The sequence below is a fragment of the Camponotus floridanus genome, unplaced genomic scaffold (genome assembly GCF_003227725.1).
Source record: "Camponotus floridanus strain SB8 unplaced genomic scaffold, Cflo_v7.5 scaffold66, whole genome shotgun sequence".
Taxonomy (NCBI): Eukaryota; Metazoa; Arthropoda; class Insecta; order Hymenoptera; family Formicidae; genus Camponotus; species Camponotus floridanus.
In genome coordinates this window covers 910,414-933,143 of record NW_020229834.1, presented here as the reverse complement: position 1 = coordinate 933,143, position 22,730 = coordinate 910,414, and the positions used below count along the sequence as shown (strand labels likewise).

General features: G+C 36.7%; 3 protein-coding genes across 5 annotated transcripts; 2 read left to right on the top strand and 1 right to left on the bottom strand.

Annotated features, from left to right (window-relative positions):
• Positions 1 to 484: 484 nt before the first annotated feature.
• LOC105256059 lies at positions 485 to 12,774 on the bottom strand. The gene is made up of 8 exons (XM_011265701.3): positions 12,117 to 12,774; positions 9,884 to 9,916; positions 9,190 to 9,255; positions 7,562 to 7,809; positions 7,179 to 7,446; positions 6,575 to 6,959; positions 6,268 to 6,468; positions 485 to 3,778 (listed from the first exon to the last, which is right to left on the bottom strand). The coding sequence occupies exons 1-8, from the start codon at positions 12,192 to 12,194 to the stop codon at positions 1,920 to 1,922; spliced, it is 3,138 nt and encodes a 1,045-aa protein (XP_011264003.1). The 5' UTR covers positions 12,195 to 12,774; the 3' UTR covers positions 485 to 1,919.
• Positions 12,775 to 14,565: 1,791 nt separating this feature from the next.
• Positions 14,566 to 16,785, top strand: LOC105256058 (mannose-1-phosphate guanyltransferase alpha). Its single transcript, XM_011265700.3, has 5 exons — positions 14,566 to 14,984; positions 15,213 to 15,789; positions 15,869 to 16,145; positions 16,229 to 16,493; positions 16,569 to 16,785. The coding sequence occupies exons 1-5, from the start codon at positions 14,945 to 14,947 to the stop codon at positions 16,667 to 16,669; spliced, it is 1,260 nt and encodes a 419-aa protein (XP_011264002.1). The 5' UTR covers positions 14,566 to 14,944; the 3' UTR covers positions 16,670 to 16,785.
• A 62-nt stretch (positions 16,786 to 16,847) lies between these two features.
• On the top strand, positions 16,848 to 22,309 carry LOC105256057. 3 transcript variants are annotated; one of them, XM_025413375.1, is made up of 11 exons: positions 16,848 to 16,967; positions 17,046 to 18,023; positions 18,486 to 18,766; positions 18,847 to 19,053; positions 19,128 to 19,682; positions 19,836 to 20,011; positions 20,096 to 20,174; positions 20,238 to 20,561; positions 20,636 to 21,138; positions 21,217 to 21,449; positions 21,589 to 22,309. In XM_025413375.1, exons 3-11 carry the CDS (start codon positions 18,560 to 18,562, stop codon positions 21,852 to 21,854), a joined length of 2,550 nt encoding a protein of 849 aa, XP_025269160.1. In that variant the 5' UTR covers positions 16,848 to 16,967; positions 17,046 to 18,023; positions 18,486 to 18,559; the 3' UTR covers positions 21,855 to 22,309. The 3 variants fall into 3 exon arrangements, with proteins under 3 accessions (XP_025269160.1, XP_011263999.1, XP_011264001.1); XM_011265697.3 differs by lacking the exon at positions 16,848 to 16,967 and having other exon boundaries at positions 17,016 to 17,849; XM_011265699.3 differs by lacking the exon at positions 16,848 to 16,967 and having other exon boundaries at positions 17,019 to 17,162.
• The last annotated feature ends 421 nt before the right edge of the window (positions 22,310 to 22,730 follow it).

Genomic DNA, 22,730 nt, shown 5'->3' with positions numbered 1-22,730 from the left:
GAATGGGCAAACAGAGCGCAATTAACGTGCAACCATTAAATATGTACGCGCGCGATGCATGTGCGCAGGTCGGGCGCGCAAATACATCGAGAGAGTATCGAATACCCTTTCCCTCTTCCTCTCGCTCCCTTTCGCGTGCGCGCGCGCGCGCGCAGGAACGAATGGGGCACGGGGTCTCTTCTCGTGCCCTGTTAGCACAGCCGCTTGATTAGCTTCGCCATATTTACATGTCATTAGCCGATTGTTTGTCCAAGTCGGTAACTCCACCCGCGCGTCTCCCTCGCGCCGCCGCAGTTCAGCCATTTTTCAACGAGAATCTATCCGGCGATTGGACGGAATGTTGCACCGCGTTGCAACGCTCGTTCGTTTCCGGAAATCCTCCCTGCGCGTAGCGCGAAATTTTAGCGCACTTTTTAAAGATTCGCGCAAAAAGGTGATTCTTGGCGAAGTAAAATATACTTACAATTATAGATATAAGTATGGCTGGGTTTTTTTGAGTGGTTTTATTCCATAAAAAATACGAATTTCGATCTCAATATCTCGTTGCCTACATTGCATAACAACTTTTTCCTTAATTTTATACATTAGTTATAGATGTAAATGTAATTGGGCAAGCTAGCGATGATGCCCGGCGAAAATTAACATTTTAACGCGAAATAAATAGATGAATTGACGTTATAACTTAACTGCAGGCAATATAATAATAATAATCATAATAATGTCATCGTCGTATGTTTCGTGAGGAAGCAATTGCATTTTTCAAACGATTACTTTTCGGTTCCCCGTGCAGGTAAGACGCTGCAGAAAATCACAGCTTTATTCTCTATCCGCGGGCGGAAAACAACTATAAACGAATTAAAATCAACGTAACATTTAATATCGAATTTTTGCGGTCGCTTTGACCACAGTAGTAATCGTTTACGGATACACATACATACATACATTCCTCTCTCTCTCTTTCTCTCTTCACGGCAAGGATACGATTTTTGTAAGAAATAGGACGATCGGTTCTACCGCGTCTCTTTTTTTTTTTTTTTAACTTACGGACGATTGCCCTTAATATCTATGCTTTCGGTTATGGTAACGAGGATTTGATTAATTGTATGTTTCATCATGATCGCTCATTTTCCGATCGACGATCATCGATTGTGTCGCGATACGCATTTTTTTATTGGGATGCGTATAACTCTCCGATTACCGGTTTTTAAAAAGTACCACTTTTACATCACTATTAAGGCAGTATGGTAATGTGACTTGATTTACGTAATATAGTTAGGCTTCCTCTCGTATCATCCCTCTCGACGTAATTGCGCGACATCTCAGATATGTGTTCGTTTTTCTAATCGTAGGATCACAAAAATATAAAAATAATATGTTTATCGGTTGTACATGAAACAAATTTTTTTTCTTGTTACAAATCACTCATCATTGTATCATAAAAATATCGATCACATTTTTTTTTTTCAATTAACAATATAATCATCAGAGCAAGCTAAATTGATTTCTATATCGCATTCCGTGAAAGAAATAAAAACAAATACTTTTATGAAAAAAGCCTCGTCTTGAGCAATCTAATATTTTAATTATGTAAAACCATTTCAAGCGAATTCTAAAAAGATCTATGGAAGGGCAAAACAATTAATTGTAGCAGTAACATTTTTTACCCTACGTCTCGTAGGCCACGATATAGTGGGAGATACAGTGCGATCAGCTGACGCTTGCGCAAAAAAACTTCCAGAATGTTGCTGAACTATATCGTTGTAAAATATCTCTAGGGTACAACGCGATTGTATACTGACACAATTGCTATGATTCAGAAAAGTTACAAACATATCGTCGAGGTATCGTGTGCACGATGTAGTGACACGATGAGCACACAATCAACAACGTTAATGTCAACGTAATTAGCCTAATTATATCTAGCCAGTGGCGGCGTCACTGCGATCGGTTTCGCTCGCCGTCGCCGATTCATGCCGTCTCAACTTCTCCCTCTTTTCTTGCGGAGAGACGATACCAATGGCCAGAATTTCGAAATCGTCCGAGAAATTATTCGCATTCATCGCTTGTTCCGGAGTGTCGCTATGGCCACTGCTGCTACTGGTACTGCTACTACTGTCGCTTCTGCTTCTCGATCGCCTACCACTGGGTAAGTCTTGCCTCTCGGTATCAGCCTTATCATCAGGAACTGAAACTTCATTACGAAGATCCGAAAGATTGCTTTGTGCGATACGCATCGCCGTCGTCGCTGCCATCACCTCGTTGTCTTGCTGTTGCCTCGCATGATAGGTGTTAATTGAGAAGACACTCGCCGCTGGATAATCATTCTCAACCGACTGTCGGAAAGCCATTGCGCGTGACGATTGTGTATTAACGCAAGTAAGTTCAATTTGGTCGGAGAAATCGTCGGAAGGCTTTATTAAAGTTATATCCGAAGCAGAATGAATGGGTGACCTATCCGCGGCATTGTCGTCGTGAGAATTTTCCGAGATTGTATCGTGCTCTACCCAAGGAAAGCGGACAACTAAGCGATCCTCGTCCAAATCATCGCATGATGTCAACAGTGGAGTTTCAGTAACGGCATCATCGTCATCGTATCGTTGGACGGGTGCGTCTTCCCGGACAATTTCGTCGTCGCCAACTTCGTCTTTGTGTGCTAGCTTTGTTCCAAGTGGCGCTGATATATGCGCTTCTTCCAATTTCACGTGCTCAAAGAACCTCGAGAGGGCACGCCGCTGGAGTTGGACTGCTGCTGGCTTGCTGTCTGGCTGTTCGCGCAATTCCAGCTCGTGTTCCGCACGGCAGAGCTGCTGTCGCAGGAGCGGATAGTCTCGATCGTTTGGGCCGAGGCTTCGTAACTCGCATGAACGATCGGTGATAGTATAGGACTTATTATGGCCTGGGAACAGTGAGTGGATGAAAGTGCCGGTTCTTGACCGGTGTTTGCTACGACCGTCGAGATTCGTTGCTGCTGCTTCCTCCGCTGGTCCGACTGATTCTGGTTCATTGCCGCTGTTCTCGGCATCGGCGTAGAAAGGCAATAAGGTTTCTGATCTGGTTGACTGATTGATACAGAGTTTGCCGCCTGAAAGTTTGGTCCAGGACTTTCTGCCGTTGAAGGTCGTTCGGCCCAATTGATAGTCGTTCGAGACGGGGTTAAGAGAATTTGACAATTTTGATACGGTGACACAATGGAGGGGAGTTGCGCGATTGTTCTGCTTCTTGCGGATGTTACGATCGTAGAACAAGGTGTTGGGGACGAGGGGGTGGAAGCCGGTTTGAAGGGTACCGCTGCTACCGGTCGGTTGATAGTTGAAAACTGTGGAGCGGTTTTCGTCTTCGGTTTCACCGCCAAGAGACTGATCGGACCTTCCAGTCGATTCGGGGATTTTCTTGATGATGAGATATGATTGATGTTTTTCTGGCTGGACAGTGGTGCCGGATAGTTGGTAGGAGTGTGGCACTTGCTCCTCCGCTTGGATATAGGTGATGTTCGATCGTGAATGTGGGTCGATGATGCAAGAGTTACGACATGCGATGTTTTGTCGTTGTTCGATATCGATGAATTTACTGCCTTCTGATTGCTCGACGTTTGAAGTACAGGTACTGTTTGAGGTGATTGGGATGAGGAAGGTTGAGGCGGGCAAGTGATTGACGAGGGCGGTGGAGAGGATGCGCTTTTTCTGAGTTGCATCAACTTTATGAAGTCCACCAGCCGTTTTATAGACTTCTGAGTTTTCTCTTGCTTTCCCAATAGCTCCTGACGCATGCGCTGTTGTAACTATTAAAAAAAAAATTTATGTTACATATTTTATAGAGAAATGCTCTTAATTCGAACATGTATGTAGTGTAAATTTTCAATTCTATCACTATTAACAAGGAAACATCAAGTGTGTGCCTCTAGTTTTGTTTTTAAATATGTTACCTTGTAAAATTGCGACAAGGTTAGCAGTAATATGTGATATAAGTACATAAATGAGTATAAGAATATGCATATGGAATTTAGTAAAATCAACAATATTGTTATATTATGAATACATAGTATTAAGTGTTTTTTTTATATATTCTTAGTTATAAAAATTTTTTAAAAGTCAATAACGCAGAGTGTGGTGTAAAAATATTTTGAAAAAAATATTTTGGAAAAATCTATATATATATATATATAGTTATGTATAATTATATATTTAATAGACAAAACTTATATCTAAAACATATTTTGTACATTATACGCTTTCAATGATATTTATTTAAAGTCGTACTATACCAATTTAGATTTGAGAGATTGTTTCAAATCTTAAACGTACAATTGAGAGTTTAAAAAAATTTTTGTTTTAAATTTTCTTTTAAATTTAATTGTTCTATGTGAATGTCTAAAAATCTACAAAAGCGAAGGATGGCACTTTCATATGTTTCCTTGTAAGAATAACTTACATATACTATTCTAATGACTTTCATCATATACATTTATTGCATACAGAGCCACTATAATGGCTTGCTAAAAACTTTCGCTTTGTATAAAAAGATTCAACATAAAGAATTAACAAATTTTAAATGCCATGCATTTTTCTTAGTCGTCAATTTATAATAATTTATAAAATTGTTAATTCACATGATGCGATAAAACGAAAGAAATTCTATAAGAAACAATAATATGTACTTCAAAGATTCTAAAAGTAATGTTTCCTTACAATAACTGTGTCATAATATCAGTATCAGTAATTGTAAAAAAATAACAAATGATTTTTCCCTTATAAGAATTTTGTCAAAATAATTGTCTCTTTCTCTCTCTTTCTCTTTGATAATAAAATATAATGAATATATACAAAATGACTATACTTTCACAAGATAAAATATTACACAAATGCTCTATGATTGGTCTATCATATCATTTCAAATTGAAATATGATATTTCTTTCTTTTCATCTACTATAGCCGACGTTAAAACGATAAAAATGCTTTTTTTTCAATGATATTCTACATACATGTGACATATAATAAAGAATTTGTTTTCTAAAAATATTTAAAAAAAACTCTCAATATGATCAATAAATATAGCATTATATTAAAATTACTGTTTTTAATATATTAATAATGAAATATTTGAATAATATCTCATGCATTCTATGTTCTCACATGTACATACATGTAAATACATCATATTTATAAATTATTAATATAATGATAATCAACGACTAAGGAAACGAAGCTAACTCTTTCATACATATACAAAAATTAATAATGAATAAAACTATCAAAGACTAATCGATTCTTAATAAAATTATTTCTAAAAATGCACTCTCTGATGTATAAAAAAGATAGATATGTACACGTGTAAAGATACATGTATATGTGTAAAGAATCATAATCACGATTATTTTTAGATAATAGAATCGACCTGTCTCCATAAAGCATCGTGTAAATAGAAAAATAAAAAAAAATATGACAATAAAAACGCAGAGATCTTGCAGGTTCCTCTGGATGAAAAAACAAAAGGACGAAAACTGTTTGCAATTTATAATTCATATAACTCAAGGGCATTCCAAATGAAAGTGAACTTTATAATTTGTTTTTTTCTATGCAGGCCACAGGACGAACCTGAAGTGACTGGCCGAGTAGTTGTGAACGTTTTTCCAACTCGTAAACCTGCAATCTCAGATCCGAGTTTCGTTCGCGCAGCTCATATCTTTCTCTCTCTTTTTCCTCTGCAAGATATTTTGCGTTCAAAATACACGTTGTATTTTTTGTGCCCTATCGTGGACGATCGACCAAAAAGTTCTTCTTAATTGCAAATTCTTCGGCCGTATTCGAGAAGCCGGAGACGCGAGCACTTCTTCCGGCAGGCTGTCTCTCTCGTTTATTCAGTGCGTGTGTGCTTACGCTCAATTAAGTCTGCGACAACGCTGCGATACCTCGTTGTATGTTAAATCTAAAAGTTATGGACTCATGTTATACAAATTCCTGTGCTTATTTAAAATAATGTGCTTGCGCCGGTCCTTTGTTTTGATTTTATCTCGAGCAAGTTTTTCGCATTGCTTTGCACCTTGTCATTACTTTTAGAATCCATCAATTGAGAAGGCAGCAAGAAATTGCCGATTTTCACGATTAAAAAATATTAATGATTCTCGGCCGAGTTGCTGCCGCAACTGAGATAAGCCTACCGCGATTGTTTGATAACTATTATTGTAGAAACAAGAACTTTTTTGTCAATCACACGCTTAGCGCTTTTCTTGGAAGAGGATTTCCTCTTTCGTGAAGTCGAAAATGTTTTACCGAGTTTTTCATTTTTTCTAGAACGCGGAAGTTTGTTTTCTGCTTCCGCTTCCCTTTTAATTTCTGCGTCTTCGTCCTTTTCAGCGCCTTCTTCATCCATTGTTAACGCACATCTTGGACAGATTCTGGGTGGAACCAATGGTCGAGTATGACACGAGACGTGATAGTTACTTGAGCAATTTTTGCATACCGTTAATGAATCTATAGAAAACGATGAAATCATTACTTATGCGCAATCGCTATATTGTGACAAAAAAAAAAGTTAAAAGAAATAATGTATCTAAAATGATATATATCTTTTACTCACCTGGATTTCTACAACAGATACACACAACAGGTTCATTCTCGATTCTTTCGATGGTCAAACTAGATGGTAATCCAGGAATATGAACAGCCTTATTGCTTATCGGCTGAACAGATTTGGCACTAGGTACGGACGATCGTATTTGGTTGTCTTCTATCTTGTTTTTGTTCACAAAAACTTTACTGTCCGCATTTCTGAGAATATTTGGCCTGGTAGTGGATTTTTGAACTGGAATCAGCGACTTGGTTACTGTTTGTGCTGGTGGCGAGGTAGATTTGGCTGGTTGAGTTTTATTAGGTGGTGGCGATGGACCGTTCATACGAGCAGTCGTCTGTCGAGTGTGAGGGGCATTTTCCGATTGAAAGTACGAATACAATTTCCTCCGCTTCTAAAAAATAAATATGCCAAAATATTAATTATCGTATATTTTCAACGATATCAAATATGAAAAATTTATCTCTACATTTATTTTCATAATTTTTATTTTTTTTTAGAATGTAAAACGCTTTTATACAATTTTGCACTGTTGTTTTTGCGAGAATTGTACGTTACTTTGTTTGTATCAAAATAAGCATTAAAATAGTAATAAAAGTATTGATATACTTACAGACGGTTGTTGATTATAGGTAGGATATACAAAATGCGGATTTGCCGTGCTACGACGCTTCCTTTCCACTCTTCTGTTCTGGAGTTCTACACATCTTGCCTGAGTAATAAGACCGAGGCAACCGAGGAAGTCTTCTATTTCCATTGATTCACTTTTCTGTTCTTTTTGTTTTTCTTCCTCTTGCTTCTCATCAGAATTTTCGTCCATCGATACCGCAACGACATCATCTTCACCGGAAATAGTTTCCACTGAACTAGGACTAGGTAATCTGTAAAAAAATATTCGATTGAACAAATTTCAAAATCTTCATTCATTCAACACATTTCAACAATAGACAATTTTGTCATTTTTAATCAATTTATTAAATTTTTTCATAATCTTACTTTGCACAATCATTATCTTGCGTCGGTGATGAAACATGATGAACATCACCATTTCTGACAATTTCTTCATAGTCCTCTTTTGAAGGTTTTGTCTCAAAATCATTGGCGGCTGTTTCATGCGTCTCGTTGTTGTTCGTAATATGATTGTTATTCAGGCCCAAGAGAGCCGCTATGGAAACTTTCGATCCATTTGCGTTGTCTGCCAAGAACGTTTCTGCCTCTATGCGCAGCTGCTGCACGCATTTCCTCTGTATATTAACAACAAGATATATATGTACACATATATAGCACAGAATTATCGATAATTATAAAAAAGGAAAAATCTTTAGTAATAGCTTTAGAAGCAGCAGAAACTAGATGTATTAATTTCAACATGTTTCAGGAAAACATAAGTCGCACAATTATTCGGAGATATCTCTTACAATTATACATATATAAATAGAAATATTAAAATATAATCAGAAATATAAATGATAATGTGATCAAATAGAACATTAATGTATTTATGTGGTTGGAGTTGCGAAACAAAATACGCGTTTACTTCATGCTCGAAAGTTGGAAAGTTTTCGCTGCTTTTAAAGTAAGTAAGGAACAGATAATCGTTGGGGAAAAAAAATCGCTTAGGCACAAATGAATGAGAAAAGCTAGGAGAGCAGAAAGTTGAGAAGAGATGTAAACGGATGAGAAAGACGAGATTTTGTAAAGAGCCGAAAACGTTTTCGCGGGGCATTTTATTGATTTTAAACTCCTCCGTCTCTCTACCTCTCGGCTTTTCTTTCGCTCTAAGTTGCTCTCGCTTCTTCTTTCTAAATTGTCGCCTCCTCCCTCTTCTTCCTCATCCGCTCACCAGCGGCCGCATCACGCCTTCTCATTCTCGTAGCCTGTATGTACCTATCTATGCTCGTTCATTATGTTCCAACTATTTATCTCACTTGTTCGAAAAGATTGTCATACTGAATATATTAAAAAAACATGAGCAAGTACAATTATATGTACAAGAGAATTGTAAACAATAAACGTAAAGACATTCTAAAAATTTTACCATATATAACTATTGTTAAGATTTACTTCACATTCCTTTTTTATTAGAGATTTCATAACTTAGCATAATATCAGATAATGTATGACTGATATTTTGTATTTACATTTTACCACCCGAGTTATATTTGCAGCAATAAAACTTGTATATGTTTTGCAAAAATTAATATAAGCAAGACACGTCAAAAGTTTTCGCTTTGTAATAGATACTTTGGATCGATAATGACTGAAAATGTAACTTCCTTAGAATTATAATATTTCTCTGGTATTTTTGTAGCTGACGTGACCAAAGTAATTTACTCATTATCAGTCTTTAAACTGTAATCTTTTTTTTTCATCATTTGATAAAATTTTCAAACTAGCATACATAGATACACACACACACACACACACACACACACACACACACACACACACACACACACACGTGTGTGTGTGTTTAAAATAAAAGTTATATTATAGATTCGTCAAAAGATTAAGAGAAAGTTTGAAAGTTCTCTTAATAAGAATTTGAAAAATGATGATACATAAATATAGATTGTAATATTCTACATGTATGCGACATGAAAGAAAATCAATTGTCCGCTTACCTGAAATTTTCCCAAAGTATAAATGTACATCTGAATCCTTTTCATCTCACCGCGAATCTCTGAGTTCTGTAACAGGGCGCATCACAGTTATATCGAGTCTGAATAGACTCGAAGAAAAACTACATAACCATTAAAAGTAGGTCAACTCGTGTTCATTGAGATCTTTGTGAAATAATTATATTACGGGATATTATTGTTATACGTTTATGCGCATCACAGTTATATCTGATGACATTATTGACAATAGGAATAAAGACTAAATACACTTTAATTTATAAACACGATTTAAAAATAAGATTTACTAATAAAAGAAACTCTAACGTCTTATGCAATATGTTAAGAATTATTTTATAAAAAAATTGCTGAAATTGATTTGTGATTGTATGTAATGTGTCTTGTTTGATTTTAAGCGCACGACAATCTAAATGCAAAAGTTTCCTTTGATGTATGCATGTCCTTCGCTAGTTACTGCGAAACGAAGGTGAAACGAGATGAAACATTTGGCCGAAGTTTGTTACGCGATGTGACTTACGGAATTCCAAATACACACACACATACGCACCACGCGATTCCTGCGAAATCTCGCTCTGTTGTTGCCTATTGTCCAAATCTTACGCGCATCGTAATAAACTTCTAATAAATTGTAAATGCAAACTTATGGAAATTATTAAAAAAACATTGCATATATACTTACATTCGGCTCAGTTTCCAGTCTATTCCTGTACGTCTGAAAATTAAAGGGTCGTCATTAATATTTATGCGAAAAAAGTAGGTAATACATTTTACAGAATCTTATAGGGGGATAAATAATCTAGCGTATCTGCGAAAACCGCCAGCGTATATGATCAACTGGAGCATGATGCGCCATATTACGCCATTACACTTTCAACCCCATTAATATCTCCATTAATTAATAAAGATGCAAATTCTCTGTCTTTCTCTCTCTCTCTCTCTCGAATTTCGTCTTTAACATCTCGTCAACTTGTCTCTTTTAATTTATTACATTTAATTTTCTTTCTTATTTCAAAAATCAAAATATTTAAAATACAAAATTAAAGTATTTAAAATTAACGTGCGTACGCGATATTACATATTCGCAATTAATTAATCTGATATTATATCGTAATAATGGTGATTATAACTTCGTAGAATTTGTGGAAGCAATTTCACGAGAAGCGAGAAATGCCGCTTATAAAATTTCAATTATTTCGTTCCCTTGTGCATAAGAAAATCGAGCACGATCTTTTTATCCCGATGTAATTATCGATAAACAATTTTGTAAGCAACTTGACGAGACTTATTTCGCTGACAACTCTTGAATGAAATATTAATCAAAGTCGAGCGGGGTGTACTCGGCACGCGTAAAAGTAAAAGAGAATGTCCTCGTCAACATTTTCGCAGTAAAAGTCAATCAAGCGTGACTCGACGACTCTGGGAAGCTTCTCGGCGCAAGTATCGACTGCACCTGTCCCCCTCCAACAAAATAAGCGAACTTTGGTTACATAAATCGCGTTCAACTATTACGAAACCACGATACAACGCACATTGTTTTCCCTCGTTGCATTCTATATGATAATTTTCTCCATTTGCAACCCGCAAAAATAAACAAAATCGTTAAGAAAATTAAGAAAAAAAAAAAAAAAAATCTCACGTCCGATCGTCTATCGATACTCGTCTTATAATATCGATCCGTTGTAGCTATTGATTGCCATTGCTGATTTGAATGTACCACACGCATGCAACGCTAAGAAAATTCTTTTCGGCCTCGTGGTGAAAAGTATGTCGCATAATTCAGGAAGTATCGATTGTCCGTCGAGGACGTCGCTCGCGAGTTTGAGGTGACCGTTTAATTGAATGCGCAAACTTTGAGGCGCCGTCGCATTTAATAAGCAGTTGATTGTCACGAGAATCAATGTTCGGAGATTTGTGCGCTGAAACATTGCTGGATACGATATTGATCGATAATATGCGCGTAAGATGTCTCTTTACGCCGAACTATTATCTCGGAGCTCTCCGTCTTTGTCTCCTAACGAAGGCTGCGACAGTAAAAAGAGATTTCTATGTAATATCGATATATTTACAAAGATGGACGCGTGTAAACGTACGGGACGCTAGAGAGAGAGACTGCAACTTTCGACGTCGCTTTTGCGAGACAAGCGGGAACAATCAACAAGTTTTCGGCGAGACGAGGCCGGCGATTATTACGCTCGCGAAATACTATTAACTCGGTGTCTGAATCTCTCGACTTGAAATCGCTTCCGATGAGTAAACGACGCGCGAAACGTACGCGCGTAAAGCGCAGAAAGAAATGGACGGACAGAGAAGGGAGAGAAAGAAAGAGAGAGAGAGAGAGAGAGAGAGAGAGAGAGAGAGAGAGAGAGAGAGAGAGAGAAAGAGGAAGAGGGCGCACTCGGTGACGCCTCGGATAGAAAAGGAACAAACATGGTTAGCCATAAATGAAACTTTCGACACACAGATTCGCTCTTAGCACGCCGCCCTTCGCGTCATATAAATAATCCCAAATTGTTCGCGTGTGAGCCGCGCGCGCGCGCGCGCGCGCACGCTTAAATTGTCCGCAGAAGACGCTGTCGGATCTATCGTTCGAGTTGTCTCGATCGATCTATCGCGTCGGCCGGAAAAATTCACGGGGGGGCTAGCCCGATGTCCTCCGGTGCGGGCGATTGCAATCGCGGAAAAGGAAAGAAGGAAAAGAAAAATTTCGCCGAGTCGAGCTAAAGATTCGAAGTACCCCTTCGCGAAGAAGCTTCTCTTTCACCGTATCCTCTTTCTTTCTCTCTCTCTCTCTCTCTTTCTCTCTCTGTCTCGCTCTCTCCTCCTCTCCATCCCCTTCCGTCTCTCGATCGCTATCGACACACGCGCGTACGTACATCACGTACGTCCATGCACGCAATATCGTATTCTCTTACCTGATGCTCCATTATCGCGCTCTGCAATTTTTGTTGCACGGCGGCGATGTCTTTCTGCAAGCCCTTGGATATCTCCATGCTTCCCGGCAGGTGGTCAACTCGCGGTCCTCGTCCTCGAGAATCAGCAACAGCACGCGGCGACGGACAACCCCGAGATGTGTATTATCCCAAAAGTGCCCGACGTATTCAGGCGGGAGCGAACGAGGACGCGGCGAGGGACTCCCTCTCTTCTCCGAGCGGCGAATCGACTCCGACAACGTGCGACGAGCGACAAACGGTGGCGGCGAGGCGCGTCCCGTCCCGTCCGTCTCGTCCGCTCCGAACTTCGGCCGTTTCGTCTCTGCGGAGCTGTGCGGAGCCAAGCGAGATTGCGCTCCGTGAACGCGCCACCAGCGTGTGCGTGTGCGTCTACGTATGTGTGCGCGCGTATGCGCGTGTCTCGCTCCCTCCCCTCCTCGTCTGTCTCCTCCTCCTTGTCTCGCGCACGGCTCGCCCAAGCGCAAATATACCGATGCTCGTCTCGCGCGACGCACCAGGACTCCCTTCGCACTTCCCGGTCGCGAGCTACGTCGGCGTCCCGCACCGCAAAAAAAAAGCGTATCCCTCGCTCGTCGTCGGCGACGACGGCGACGATGCGAGCGTTTTACGCTGCCATCGGCACGCTGCGACTGGCCCTCGCGCACGGCCGTACCAAGTTTGTCGCGCGCGGGCGCCCTCCTCGTCCTTTCTCCCTGCTGCTCCCTGCTCTTCGGCGCCCTTCGTGAATCGAGGAAACGACGACGGAGTTTTTCCCGCGCCAAGCACGCGGGATTCGGTTCAACTCGCGACGAACATCTCGCGATCTCCCTCTTTCTCTTTCTCTCTCTCTCTCTCTGCTTTTCTTTCCCTCTTCCGGTCCCTCTTCCTCTCGTCCTTCCGCCAACCCTTTCTCGCCCAAGACAAATTACTTGGAATGAATTTGCCTTCAAGTAAACGATCGCACGACGAGAAACGTTGACATACTGGCAATGACAGCCGATTGGTTCTTGTATCTTCGCGTTGCGTTGCTATTGGATGACGCGAGTGTGGTGTCAACAATATGGCGTACTAATGTCATAAAAAAAATTGCGGGTACACAAATTTATTGTATTATAAATAAAAATAAATAAATATATAAATAAGTAAATATATATATATATATATATATATATATATATAATAAAATCGAAAAAAATGAAATCGAAAATCTTGCGAAAGATTAAGGGCTGTACGTGCATACATACCTGAGAGTACGGCATGCTTAGTATATTTTTATATTTATCGTTTCGAGAGATATTTAACCTTATTTTACGACATTTTTCTAATCACTTTTCCAAAATATTAGTATATCTTATTTTTTTATTATCTGATACATAGCGTGTTCTTTGATTTTGACGCACACAATTATTTTTTTTATTTTTCCCCATTTACTCCATAACCATTGATTTATCCATCGACATTCTTGATAAGAAGATTTATGGGATATTTTTGGAACAAGTCTACTATTTTATTGTATTGTAAAAATATATCTTTTAAAATGCGAGATTACATTATTTAAATATTAAAACTTGTTTTCTTTAATTTAGAGATTTACATAAAATTTGAATTATCAAAAATGTCATTTAGCTGATAGAATATATTATGTATATAATTGATAATCTGATAGTAGTGGACAACGTGTCGAGTAAAGAATCGATGACTAAATAATTGATTATAAAACATAAAACAATAACACATTCCTTTGCAATCAATTTTATATTTTAAAAATAAAGAAAATGATGGATTAATTTTTTTCACATTGTAAAGTAATTGTCAGTAACACAATAGAGGAAAATTGTATGTAACAATTTTTTTATTATGGTAATTATTTGATGTAGAATTATAAGAGTCGATTTCCTTTGTTCTAAACAATTTCTTTAATAGATTACGTTATCGGTTTCTTAAGCAACAGTCATGATGTACGAATATCTAGATGCGCGCATCTCGAATGTAACAAAAAAGGATTGATGAACTTCAAGACATTCTTGGTGTCGAGTGTATATTCAGTATCCAATAATAAAATTTGTTTTATATAAGGAAAAACATATTTCTTATCGAGGAACAGACTTTTATCGAGTATTAAATTTTACTTATATATAATACATTTAATTATTTCTTATTTTAAATGATATTTAAGACATAGTGGAAGAAAGATAAAATACAGAGTTGAATTGTAGAAAAATATAAAAAAATGAAGAAGAGAGCTAGTTACTTCATATAAAATACCATGTATCAGCTGATTCAGCCATTCATTATTTTCTTAACGCAAACGAGATGAAAAATTACTTTCAAATAAATTATATAAAAGAAGGTTAGAACATTGATAAGTCCGGTAAAATAATGAAATTTAAACGCAAAAGTTAAAAATGCAATTAAAGTTTATATTTTATTCTTATATTAAATTATATATGCAACATTTCAAATATTTCGATAACCTTTCAATATAAACAAAGTGTTATCGATGTGACAAATAATATTTATGTGAAGAAAAACACTTTTCCGATATTCGTCGTTTTCTCACAAAGTCGATTCATCGATAAGTAAACGTTACAATGATATCAATGATGACACGTCCAAACACATCTGTCCACGTCCCGAGTATACGAACATGTCTACGTGGTGTGGTATAATTGATGTTAAAAACTTCCTGTTATTTCTTTTGAAAAATTTATCAGTTTTACAAAAATAAAAATACTCTTGGATGATTGGTGTTTTATTGGAAATAAAAATATTCTTAATTATCTAAGGAAACAGAATCGTTTTGTGCAATCATGTTGAAAGCTGTCATTTTAATTGGAGGACCTTTGAAAGGTTTGTACTGACTTAAAAAGTTTACTTATTTATTTAAAAATTATGAAATAATTAAAATTATAAAAGTATAGAATTATCAAAAACAGTATACATATATTATTTTAATTGCATAATTATATACATATTTGATTAAAACTTTAATAAACTTTAATAAATTTTTTTGCCTCTCTGAATTTATATTTTGTTTTCATGTATTATTATTTATTAAATGTTTCTATTTGCTTATAGGAACAAGATTTAGGCCTCTATCTTTGGATATTCCAAAACCATTGTTTCCAGTGGCCGGATTACCTATGATACAACATCATATCGAGGCATGTGCTAAGGTGCCTGGTCTTAATGAAATATTGATAATTGGTGCATATTCTAAAAATGATTTAGCTCAGTTTGTACGGGAAATGTCAAGCACTTATGGCATAATTATTAGATATTTGCAAGAATTTACTCCTCTTGGAACAGCAGGAGGCATGTATCATTTTCGTGATCAGATTCGTTCAGGTAGCCCAATGTATTTTTTTGTTATGAATGGAGATGTTTGTGCTGATTTTCCTCTGCAAGAAATGGTAGACTTTCACAACAGTAAACAAGCGTTGCTTACAATCATGGCAACGGAAGCTACTCGACAACAATCTTTAAATTATGGATGTATGGTTTTGGGCAAAGAAGGAGAAGTGGCGCATTATGTCGAAAAACCTTCAACATTTGTGTCTACTCTTATTAACTGTGGAGTATATCTTGCTTCTCTCGAAATCTTTCAAACAATGGCAGATGTCTTTCATGCTAATCAACAGCAAGAACATATTATGTAAGTTTCTTACACTTGTGATAAGAGAAAGAAAATAATAATTGTTTCTTTCCTCATATTTTGTTATGATTTGTTGCAGGCAATTGTGCTGTAATGGTAGAGACCCAGCGCACATTTCATTTGAGCAAGATATACTGACACGTTTGGCAGGATCTGGACGATTGTTCGCTATACCTGTACTGAGATGGTGGTCACAAGTAAAAACTGCTGGTTCTGCAATATATGCCAATCGACATTACTTGGCCCTCTACAAGCAAAAACATCCAAATCGTCTTGCTTCTACGAGTAATGATTCTTGTAACATTATAGGAGATGTATATATTCATTCATCAGCTACTGTACATCCAACTTCCATTGTATGAAGAAAAATTATTCTTAAAATGTGATTTATGTGAGTTTGCCCGTGCATATTATAACACAAAATTTATATTCTTTGCAGCTAGGTCCTAATGTGAGTATAGGTCCAAATACGACTATTGGAGCTGGTGTAAGAATTAGGGAGTCAATTGTGTTGGCTAATGCACATATACAGGCCCATTCTCTGATTCTACATAGCATTATAGGAACTGGTACTAATGTAGGCGAATGGGCACGTGTTGAAGGGACTCCTTGCGATCCTAATCCTAATAAGCCATTTGCAAAAATGGAAAACTTGCCATTATTTAACGTCAATGGCAAACTCAATCCTTCCATCACGATCCTCGGTAAGGAAAAATAAAATATAAAATTATTTTTCTAATAATTCCAATTTGAAATTATATATATATATTTTTTTTCAGGTACCAGTGTAAGCTTAGCTGCGGAAAAAATTTTATTGAATTCGATTGTTTTACCACATAAGGAACTTACAAGAAATTATAAGAATGAAATTATTCTTTAATTGCCTAATGTTTATCATGGTATTTAACATTGAGATATATTTATGATTCATATAATATACGAATCGCACAAATGATGAAATGTTAAGTATATTACAAGATTTTATAGTATATACAAAAGTTTCTAGAATAATTTGTTTATACATTGAATTGTGCAATTATAAATTTTTAAAATAATTTTGTAACAAAATGTTTTATATGTATTATAAACATATTATCATATAGAAACCTTGAATTATGTACATAGAAATAACGGCCAGGCACAAAATATATATAATAATTCCATATATATTTTCGTAAGTACGTATTATTATCAATACATTTTCATTTATGAATAAATATTTCATTTTCATTGAAAATTATACATGTGCATTCTAGAATCTCGCGCGATGATTACGCGATTCCCAAACTCGCGTTAGCGCTCGTATATCGAGACGGGAGGAAGAATAATCGGAAAAAAATCTTTGACGGTGGAGCGCGTTTGGGCCGCCTAAGGTGAGATTTGCTCTCGCGTTCCTCACCGGCGGCGCCAGGTGTTTACAGGTATTACAGGAGCGAGCGAGCAAACGGATACGCGAGCGAAGAAGAAGGAACGAAAGAGCGTACGGTGTGCGCGTAAAGTAGCCGCATTGAATTGCACTGTATCAACAGGTAGATCGACCCGGCGGGTCGGTATGCGTGGGACGACGTCGTACGCGCGACGTCTCTCGTAGCGCCCGGATTCGCGAAAGATGCGATACGCGAGCGAGCGAGTGTCGCGACGAAACGGCACGACGACGACGACGACGACGACGACGAAGAAGACGAAGAAGACGAAGGCGACGAGTCTTGTTAAAGGACAGCGAGTGGCGGCCGATCGAAGGGATCATCAGGAGGGAACGGCGCTCCGGGTGGAAACGCGCGTTCTCTTAAGCGCGTTATTCCGTGGCGGACGCGCACGGGCGGATTCCGCGCATACCAACGCCACTGATCCAGCTTCCCCGCGAGCGGCGCAGCGGCGGCTGCTGTGGCGGCAGTGTCCGGATCGGGAGAGCGATTTTTGTGATCGTCGCTCTCGTCAATGACACGCGCGGAATGCGCTGAGCGAGCGTGCGATCCCACGCTGCGCTATACGCGCCGACATTGTTGCGACGTTCATCTCGTATCGCTCGTCTTTAAAAAATCGCCTAATCGCGTCGTAATGTAAGTGAAACGCGAGTACAGTGGATTTTGAATGCGGCGCAGGGCAAACGCGGATCTCGTGACGTCGCGAGAGCGACGTTAGTTTGACCCCGCGTATACATAACGGATAAATAAATCCGCTTGTAACTATTGAACATTGTTGCTTATTTGTAATTCTCTTTAAAAATTCTATTGGTAATTTCTATTATATGTTTCATAATAAAAAATTGAGCAATTTATATATATATATATATATTTAAATTATATAAAATTATGTGATATACATATATTAATTTTTAATAGTATTTAAAATAGTAATTTGAATTTAAAGAATGAAAAATATATATATGATTTATATTTCATAAAATTTTAAGTAAACAATAATGAAGATGAAAAAATAATATATAAAATGTATGTAAATCTATTTTTTTAAATTCTGTTTTATTGCTGAAAAAATGAATATTTTTTTCTTCAAAAAGAAATTAACTTTATATGTATAAAGATTTAAAAAGAATTTTTTTTCTTTTATCTGTTATGTCATTAATATTAATATCCTTAATGTAATAGTAATTTGTAATAAAAAAATGATCTTATTTAATGATACATGTTTAATGATACAATTTAATAATTGATATATGTAATTACTTATTTTCACAGAGAGGAGAAACCATGGATTGATGAAAATAAAATAAAATATTGCTAAATATTCCAAATGGGTAATAAAACCCATTATGGCCCAGTGTCATCAACTACAACATCAGCATGAATTTCTACCCCTGTGTGATGTACTCTTTAATATTATTTCATTAGCATCTTATTTCTGCGATGTTGTCTTCGATTTTGCAATGGTATATGCTCTCGCCCATCAAGCAATAGCACCACCTGCATTATTTCCATTAAGTATTACATTTATAGCCACTTCTCTGTTGGTTTCTCAAGTTAGTATCTGAATTAACAAAAATGGATTTTACAATGTATATTTATCTTTCTCATTATTATCTTTATATTATTTTTACAGATTGTTAGTTTGCGATGGTATCTTTGGGGAGCTAGAGGCAAATTAATAAATAACAATGCATCAAATGATTACCATGCTAATTCAATAAATAAAATTGGCAACTGGACTATAGGCTGTGTTCTATTACTCCATTCTACTCAAATTGGTGTATTATGGAGATATTTCAAGTTATTTATACCAGTCAACTTAACTTATGTGAAACACGAGGTATATTTTCAAGAAGAATCTCTGATCTGAGAGAAGAAACTTGCCTCTTTTGTCTTATATCAATTTTATCCTAGGTGCGGGAACTGTGTGTCTTAAGATTGATACACGCGTTCTGTGAAGCCGCTCCAATGCTACTTCTGCAGCTATATGTCTTGTTCGGCGCTACGGATGATGGTGAAATAGAAGGCGGGAAACCAAAAGAAAGCGAGAGCAAGGACGACAGTAAATTAGCGAAGCTAACGTTAGTGTCGGCAGGGCTTTCGTTGTGGAGCGTGTGTTGGGCAGTGGCCAGTTTTAGCAAAGGTGCTGCGCGTCTTCGTAATCTGGAACGTTTAGTGTTAACATGGTTGGGGGTACTGGCGCAATTATTCTGGCGTTTGGGGACAGTGAGTGCTCGTGTCGGAGTACTAGTCGCATACGCTTCGTTGTACGGTGGACAATGGCTATTGATTGTAATGGCCCTGCACTGGTTAACAATGTTGACATGGTTACTGCTCACACCGGACGGACTCTTCCATGGTGGCGAACGTCTTCCCCTTCTTAGAAAGACTTTCCTCGCTTCTCTCCTTGCCTTTGTATATATATTTGCGTATGTTAATCTACATGAGACGAATCATCGTCAAAAAATGGTTAGTTAAATATATGAGCAAATGAACGTTTTTTACATCTAAAAAAATGCATATTCAAAACAACTTTGCACAAACAATTTCTTCTATATTATATTAATATTATCTTAACATTACGTTTTTTTAATATTATCTTAACATTACGTTTTTTTGCAGGCTATATTTTACATTGTAATGTTCTTGGAAAATAGCTTGCTCATTGGCGTGTGGATGGTCGGTGTTAATCGCGCTGATCTTTTAACTCGTCAACATCATCTGCAACCAGTTATTCTAGTACTTATTCTTCTAGCTTTATTTTCAGGTGGCATGTTTTTTATGGGTCTTTATTATAGGTAAATACAACATTTTAATTATTTTACTAATTAATTGATAAATAATTAATTTTTGATGATTTTTTATCGTCTTTTCTGTTATAGATTTTTTCACGTGAGAAGGTTGAGGTATGAGTCTGGTGGAAGAATGACTGGTTCGAATCTCACTACATTGTCTAATCAGGTATAATGCAAGATAGATTTATTTTCTTGGAGGAAGATTGTTATATAATTTTTAAACTTTCAGGACAATGTGGAAGAGAAACAAATAGATTATAATGAGGAAAAGAAAGTTAATATCAGTATCAGCACGAGAAAAGTAAAATTAAGCAATGGCGGCATACCAGGCGTCTTTAACTGCCGTTTCGCGAATCCAACGGCTGTGAATCCAAATCGCAAAAAGAAAAAACCGACTACCTTTGTACCGCCACCGCCGCCCCAATCGCAAACAAGCACGGTAATGAATTCCATGACGACAGTGGCAGATTCAAAACAATGGCTCAATGTGGGTAATGGATCGCGACAATTAATTCCATTCTGGAAAAAACCTATATCCTCTAACGTCATACAGGTACAGATAGATACTTATTTATTAATTTACTCACTAATCGTATTTATTACAATACGATTGTTTTTTTGATACAGAATGATGGTTCCAATGAACGCAAAGATGAAACTGATATGGCACTCGGTGGCTCGTTAAATGTCACGTTAATACGAGAAAAGTTGAAGGAGAAAAAGCAACAGCAGCTACGCGAATTGCGAGCCATACAAGAAGAGATCAAGGAAGGTAAATTGTTTCCACCTCCGTCTGCCTCTACATCCTCCTTCTCATCTTCTCCTTCCGCATCTAATCAGCAACCACCACCGAATACTAAACTGCATACCTCACCAAGTTCTCCATTATTCACGTCTCCACCATCATTTTCTGAGCAAAATGGTACATTGTCATCTTGGCCACCAGTGAAAATGCACTGCCTTTTACCTCCGCCACCTTCTTCCTCATACTATCCTAATCCGCATTCATCGAATTCGTGGAGAGCGGTGCCTCAACGAGAGCGAGCAGACACACCAGAAATATTACTAGCGCCGCGGTGTCTTCCGCATCACTATTCTCATTGGTCTCCATCTGGACATCTTAGTCATAGGTAATAAAAAATCCATCAAATATGTTGAACATATTGTTGTATATGTTTGAATGATCGATTAATCATTTATTTCATTAGATTACACGCAAATCAAAATGGTGCCGAAGAAAGTTCCAAGTGCGAGGGTGAAGGAGAAGCGGAAGTTAGCGATATGGAGGGTAGCCAAATCTCACTACCTAGAAGTTATACACTTCCTCGTGAATTTAAATATAATCATCCCAATAGTGTCGCGAGAGAACGAGAGCGTCGTTCGGGAAATAATAAATTGCCACCTTCGCGCTTTTATTTACCGTCTACTAATAGTTCTGATGGTAAATATATTTTTTGTTTATTATAGTTATATTGTTCTATATATATAATATCACAAAAAATTTTAATTATTTACAATTTAGATTTATTAATTGTAGATTATTTATATACTTTTATTAGCACTAATAATGATGCTTCCAGGTGATGTAGATAGTGCTGATAACGAAGATGAGACAGATTCGGAGGCACAAATTCAAACAAAGGCTAATCACGGTCGTAATCATAACAAAGCCTTACAAAAGTGTCATGTGTATGAAAATAATGAGAATAATGATGTTGCTAATCCTAGTTTCGAGTGCAACGTGTCTCATGTTATGTCCAATAATTGTTATTCAAATAATTCTCATAGTGTTTTTCGACCGAGTCAATTACTCAGAACACGAGTGAAACATGAAACAAAACTTTAAATTATATGTTTAATATATAATTAAAAATTTTGCCATGACATATATGCAGCGATCACGTCTTTTAAAAAATTTATCTTTCCTTTAAATATTAACAGTATAAAACTGTTGATTTCGCGAAATGACGATATATTTAATTGTACAGTATATAGTATATACACAAGATACATGCACAAAAATATAAAGAGATTTCTCTCGTGAGTATATTAATGTGCATTACTTGCAATATGATGCAACTTAATTTTATGTTATTACTTTGTCGTAGTGTTTTATAAAATTGTCCAAATGCGATATAATCACGATATAATCTAATATTTTTAAATTTTAGAAACAAATAAATAGTGAATGAGTGCCTAATAAGTGCCTATTAAAATTAGTATATGTATGACGGATATTTTATATAAAGTTACCTGAATATACTAGAAATCGTACATTCTATTCATACATACAAAAAGATAATAAGTTAGTAATATTGAATTTAAGATGTTATGCTATTTAAAGAGATATATTCATATATTTTGTACATTTACATTTCTAAGTATATACACAATTTTCTAGTAATTTTTTACATTGTTTTCTGTATCTTCTCTGGAATATAATTATTTGTAATATATGTAATATTTTGTAAAATAAAAAAGTCAAACTATAATGATATGAGGCACCGGTTTTGTTGAATTAACATATTTGTACTTATTTATTTTGCTTTCTTTTGCCAATAAGCAAAAAGCTATGATTTAAAAGAACGGAATAAATTACATTATTAAAACAGAATAAATTCACATTTCAATAAATGTTAGTCGAGATAGTATTCTTCGCAAGATACATAAAAAAAGATGTTAACCGCGACTTATATATTTCATGGTCGAAAAGTAATGGTCT

Excerpts from the sequence above, each read along its gene's own strand:
- LOC105256059 (XM_011265701.3), bottom strand. The coding sequence starts at position 12,194 with ATGGAGATATCCAAGGGCTTGCAGAAAGACATCGCCGCCGTGCAACAA. Across the intron at positions 9,917-12,116 it reads GCGCGATAATGGAGCATCAG|ACGTACAGGAATAGACTGGA; the intron begins GTAAGAGAATAC and ends TTTAATTTTCAG. Across the intron at positions 9,256-9,883 it reads GACTGGAAACTGAGCCGAAT|AACTCAGAGATTCGCGGTGA; the intron begins GTAAGTATATAT and ends GCCCTGTTACAG.
- LOC105256058 (XM_011265700.3), top strand. The coding sequence starts at position 14,945 with ATGTTGAAAGCTGTCATTTTAATTGGAGGACCTTTGAAAG. Across the intron at positions 14,985-15,212 it reads AATTGGAGGACCTTTGAAAG|GAACAAGATTTAGGCCTCTA; the intron begins GTTTGTACTGAC and ends ATTTGCTTATAG. Across the intron at positions 16,146-16,228 it reads CTGTACATCCAACTTCCATT|CTAGGTCCTAATGTGAGTAT; the intron begins GTATGAAGAAAA and ends TATTCTTTGCAG.
- LOC105256057 (XM_025413375.1), top strand. The coding sequence starts at position 18,560 with ATGGCCCAGTGTCATCAACTACAACATCAGCATGAATTTCTACCCCTG. Across the intron at positions 18,767-18,846 it reads CTTCTCTGTTGGTTTCTCAA|ATTGTTAGTTTGCGATGGTA; the intron begins GTTAGTATCTGA and ends TTATTTTTACAG. Across the intron at positions 20,012-20,095 it reads TTTATGGGTCTTTATTATAG|ATTTTTTCACGTGAGAAGGT; the intron begins GTAAATACAACA and ends TTTCTGTTATAG.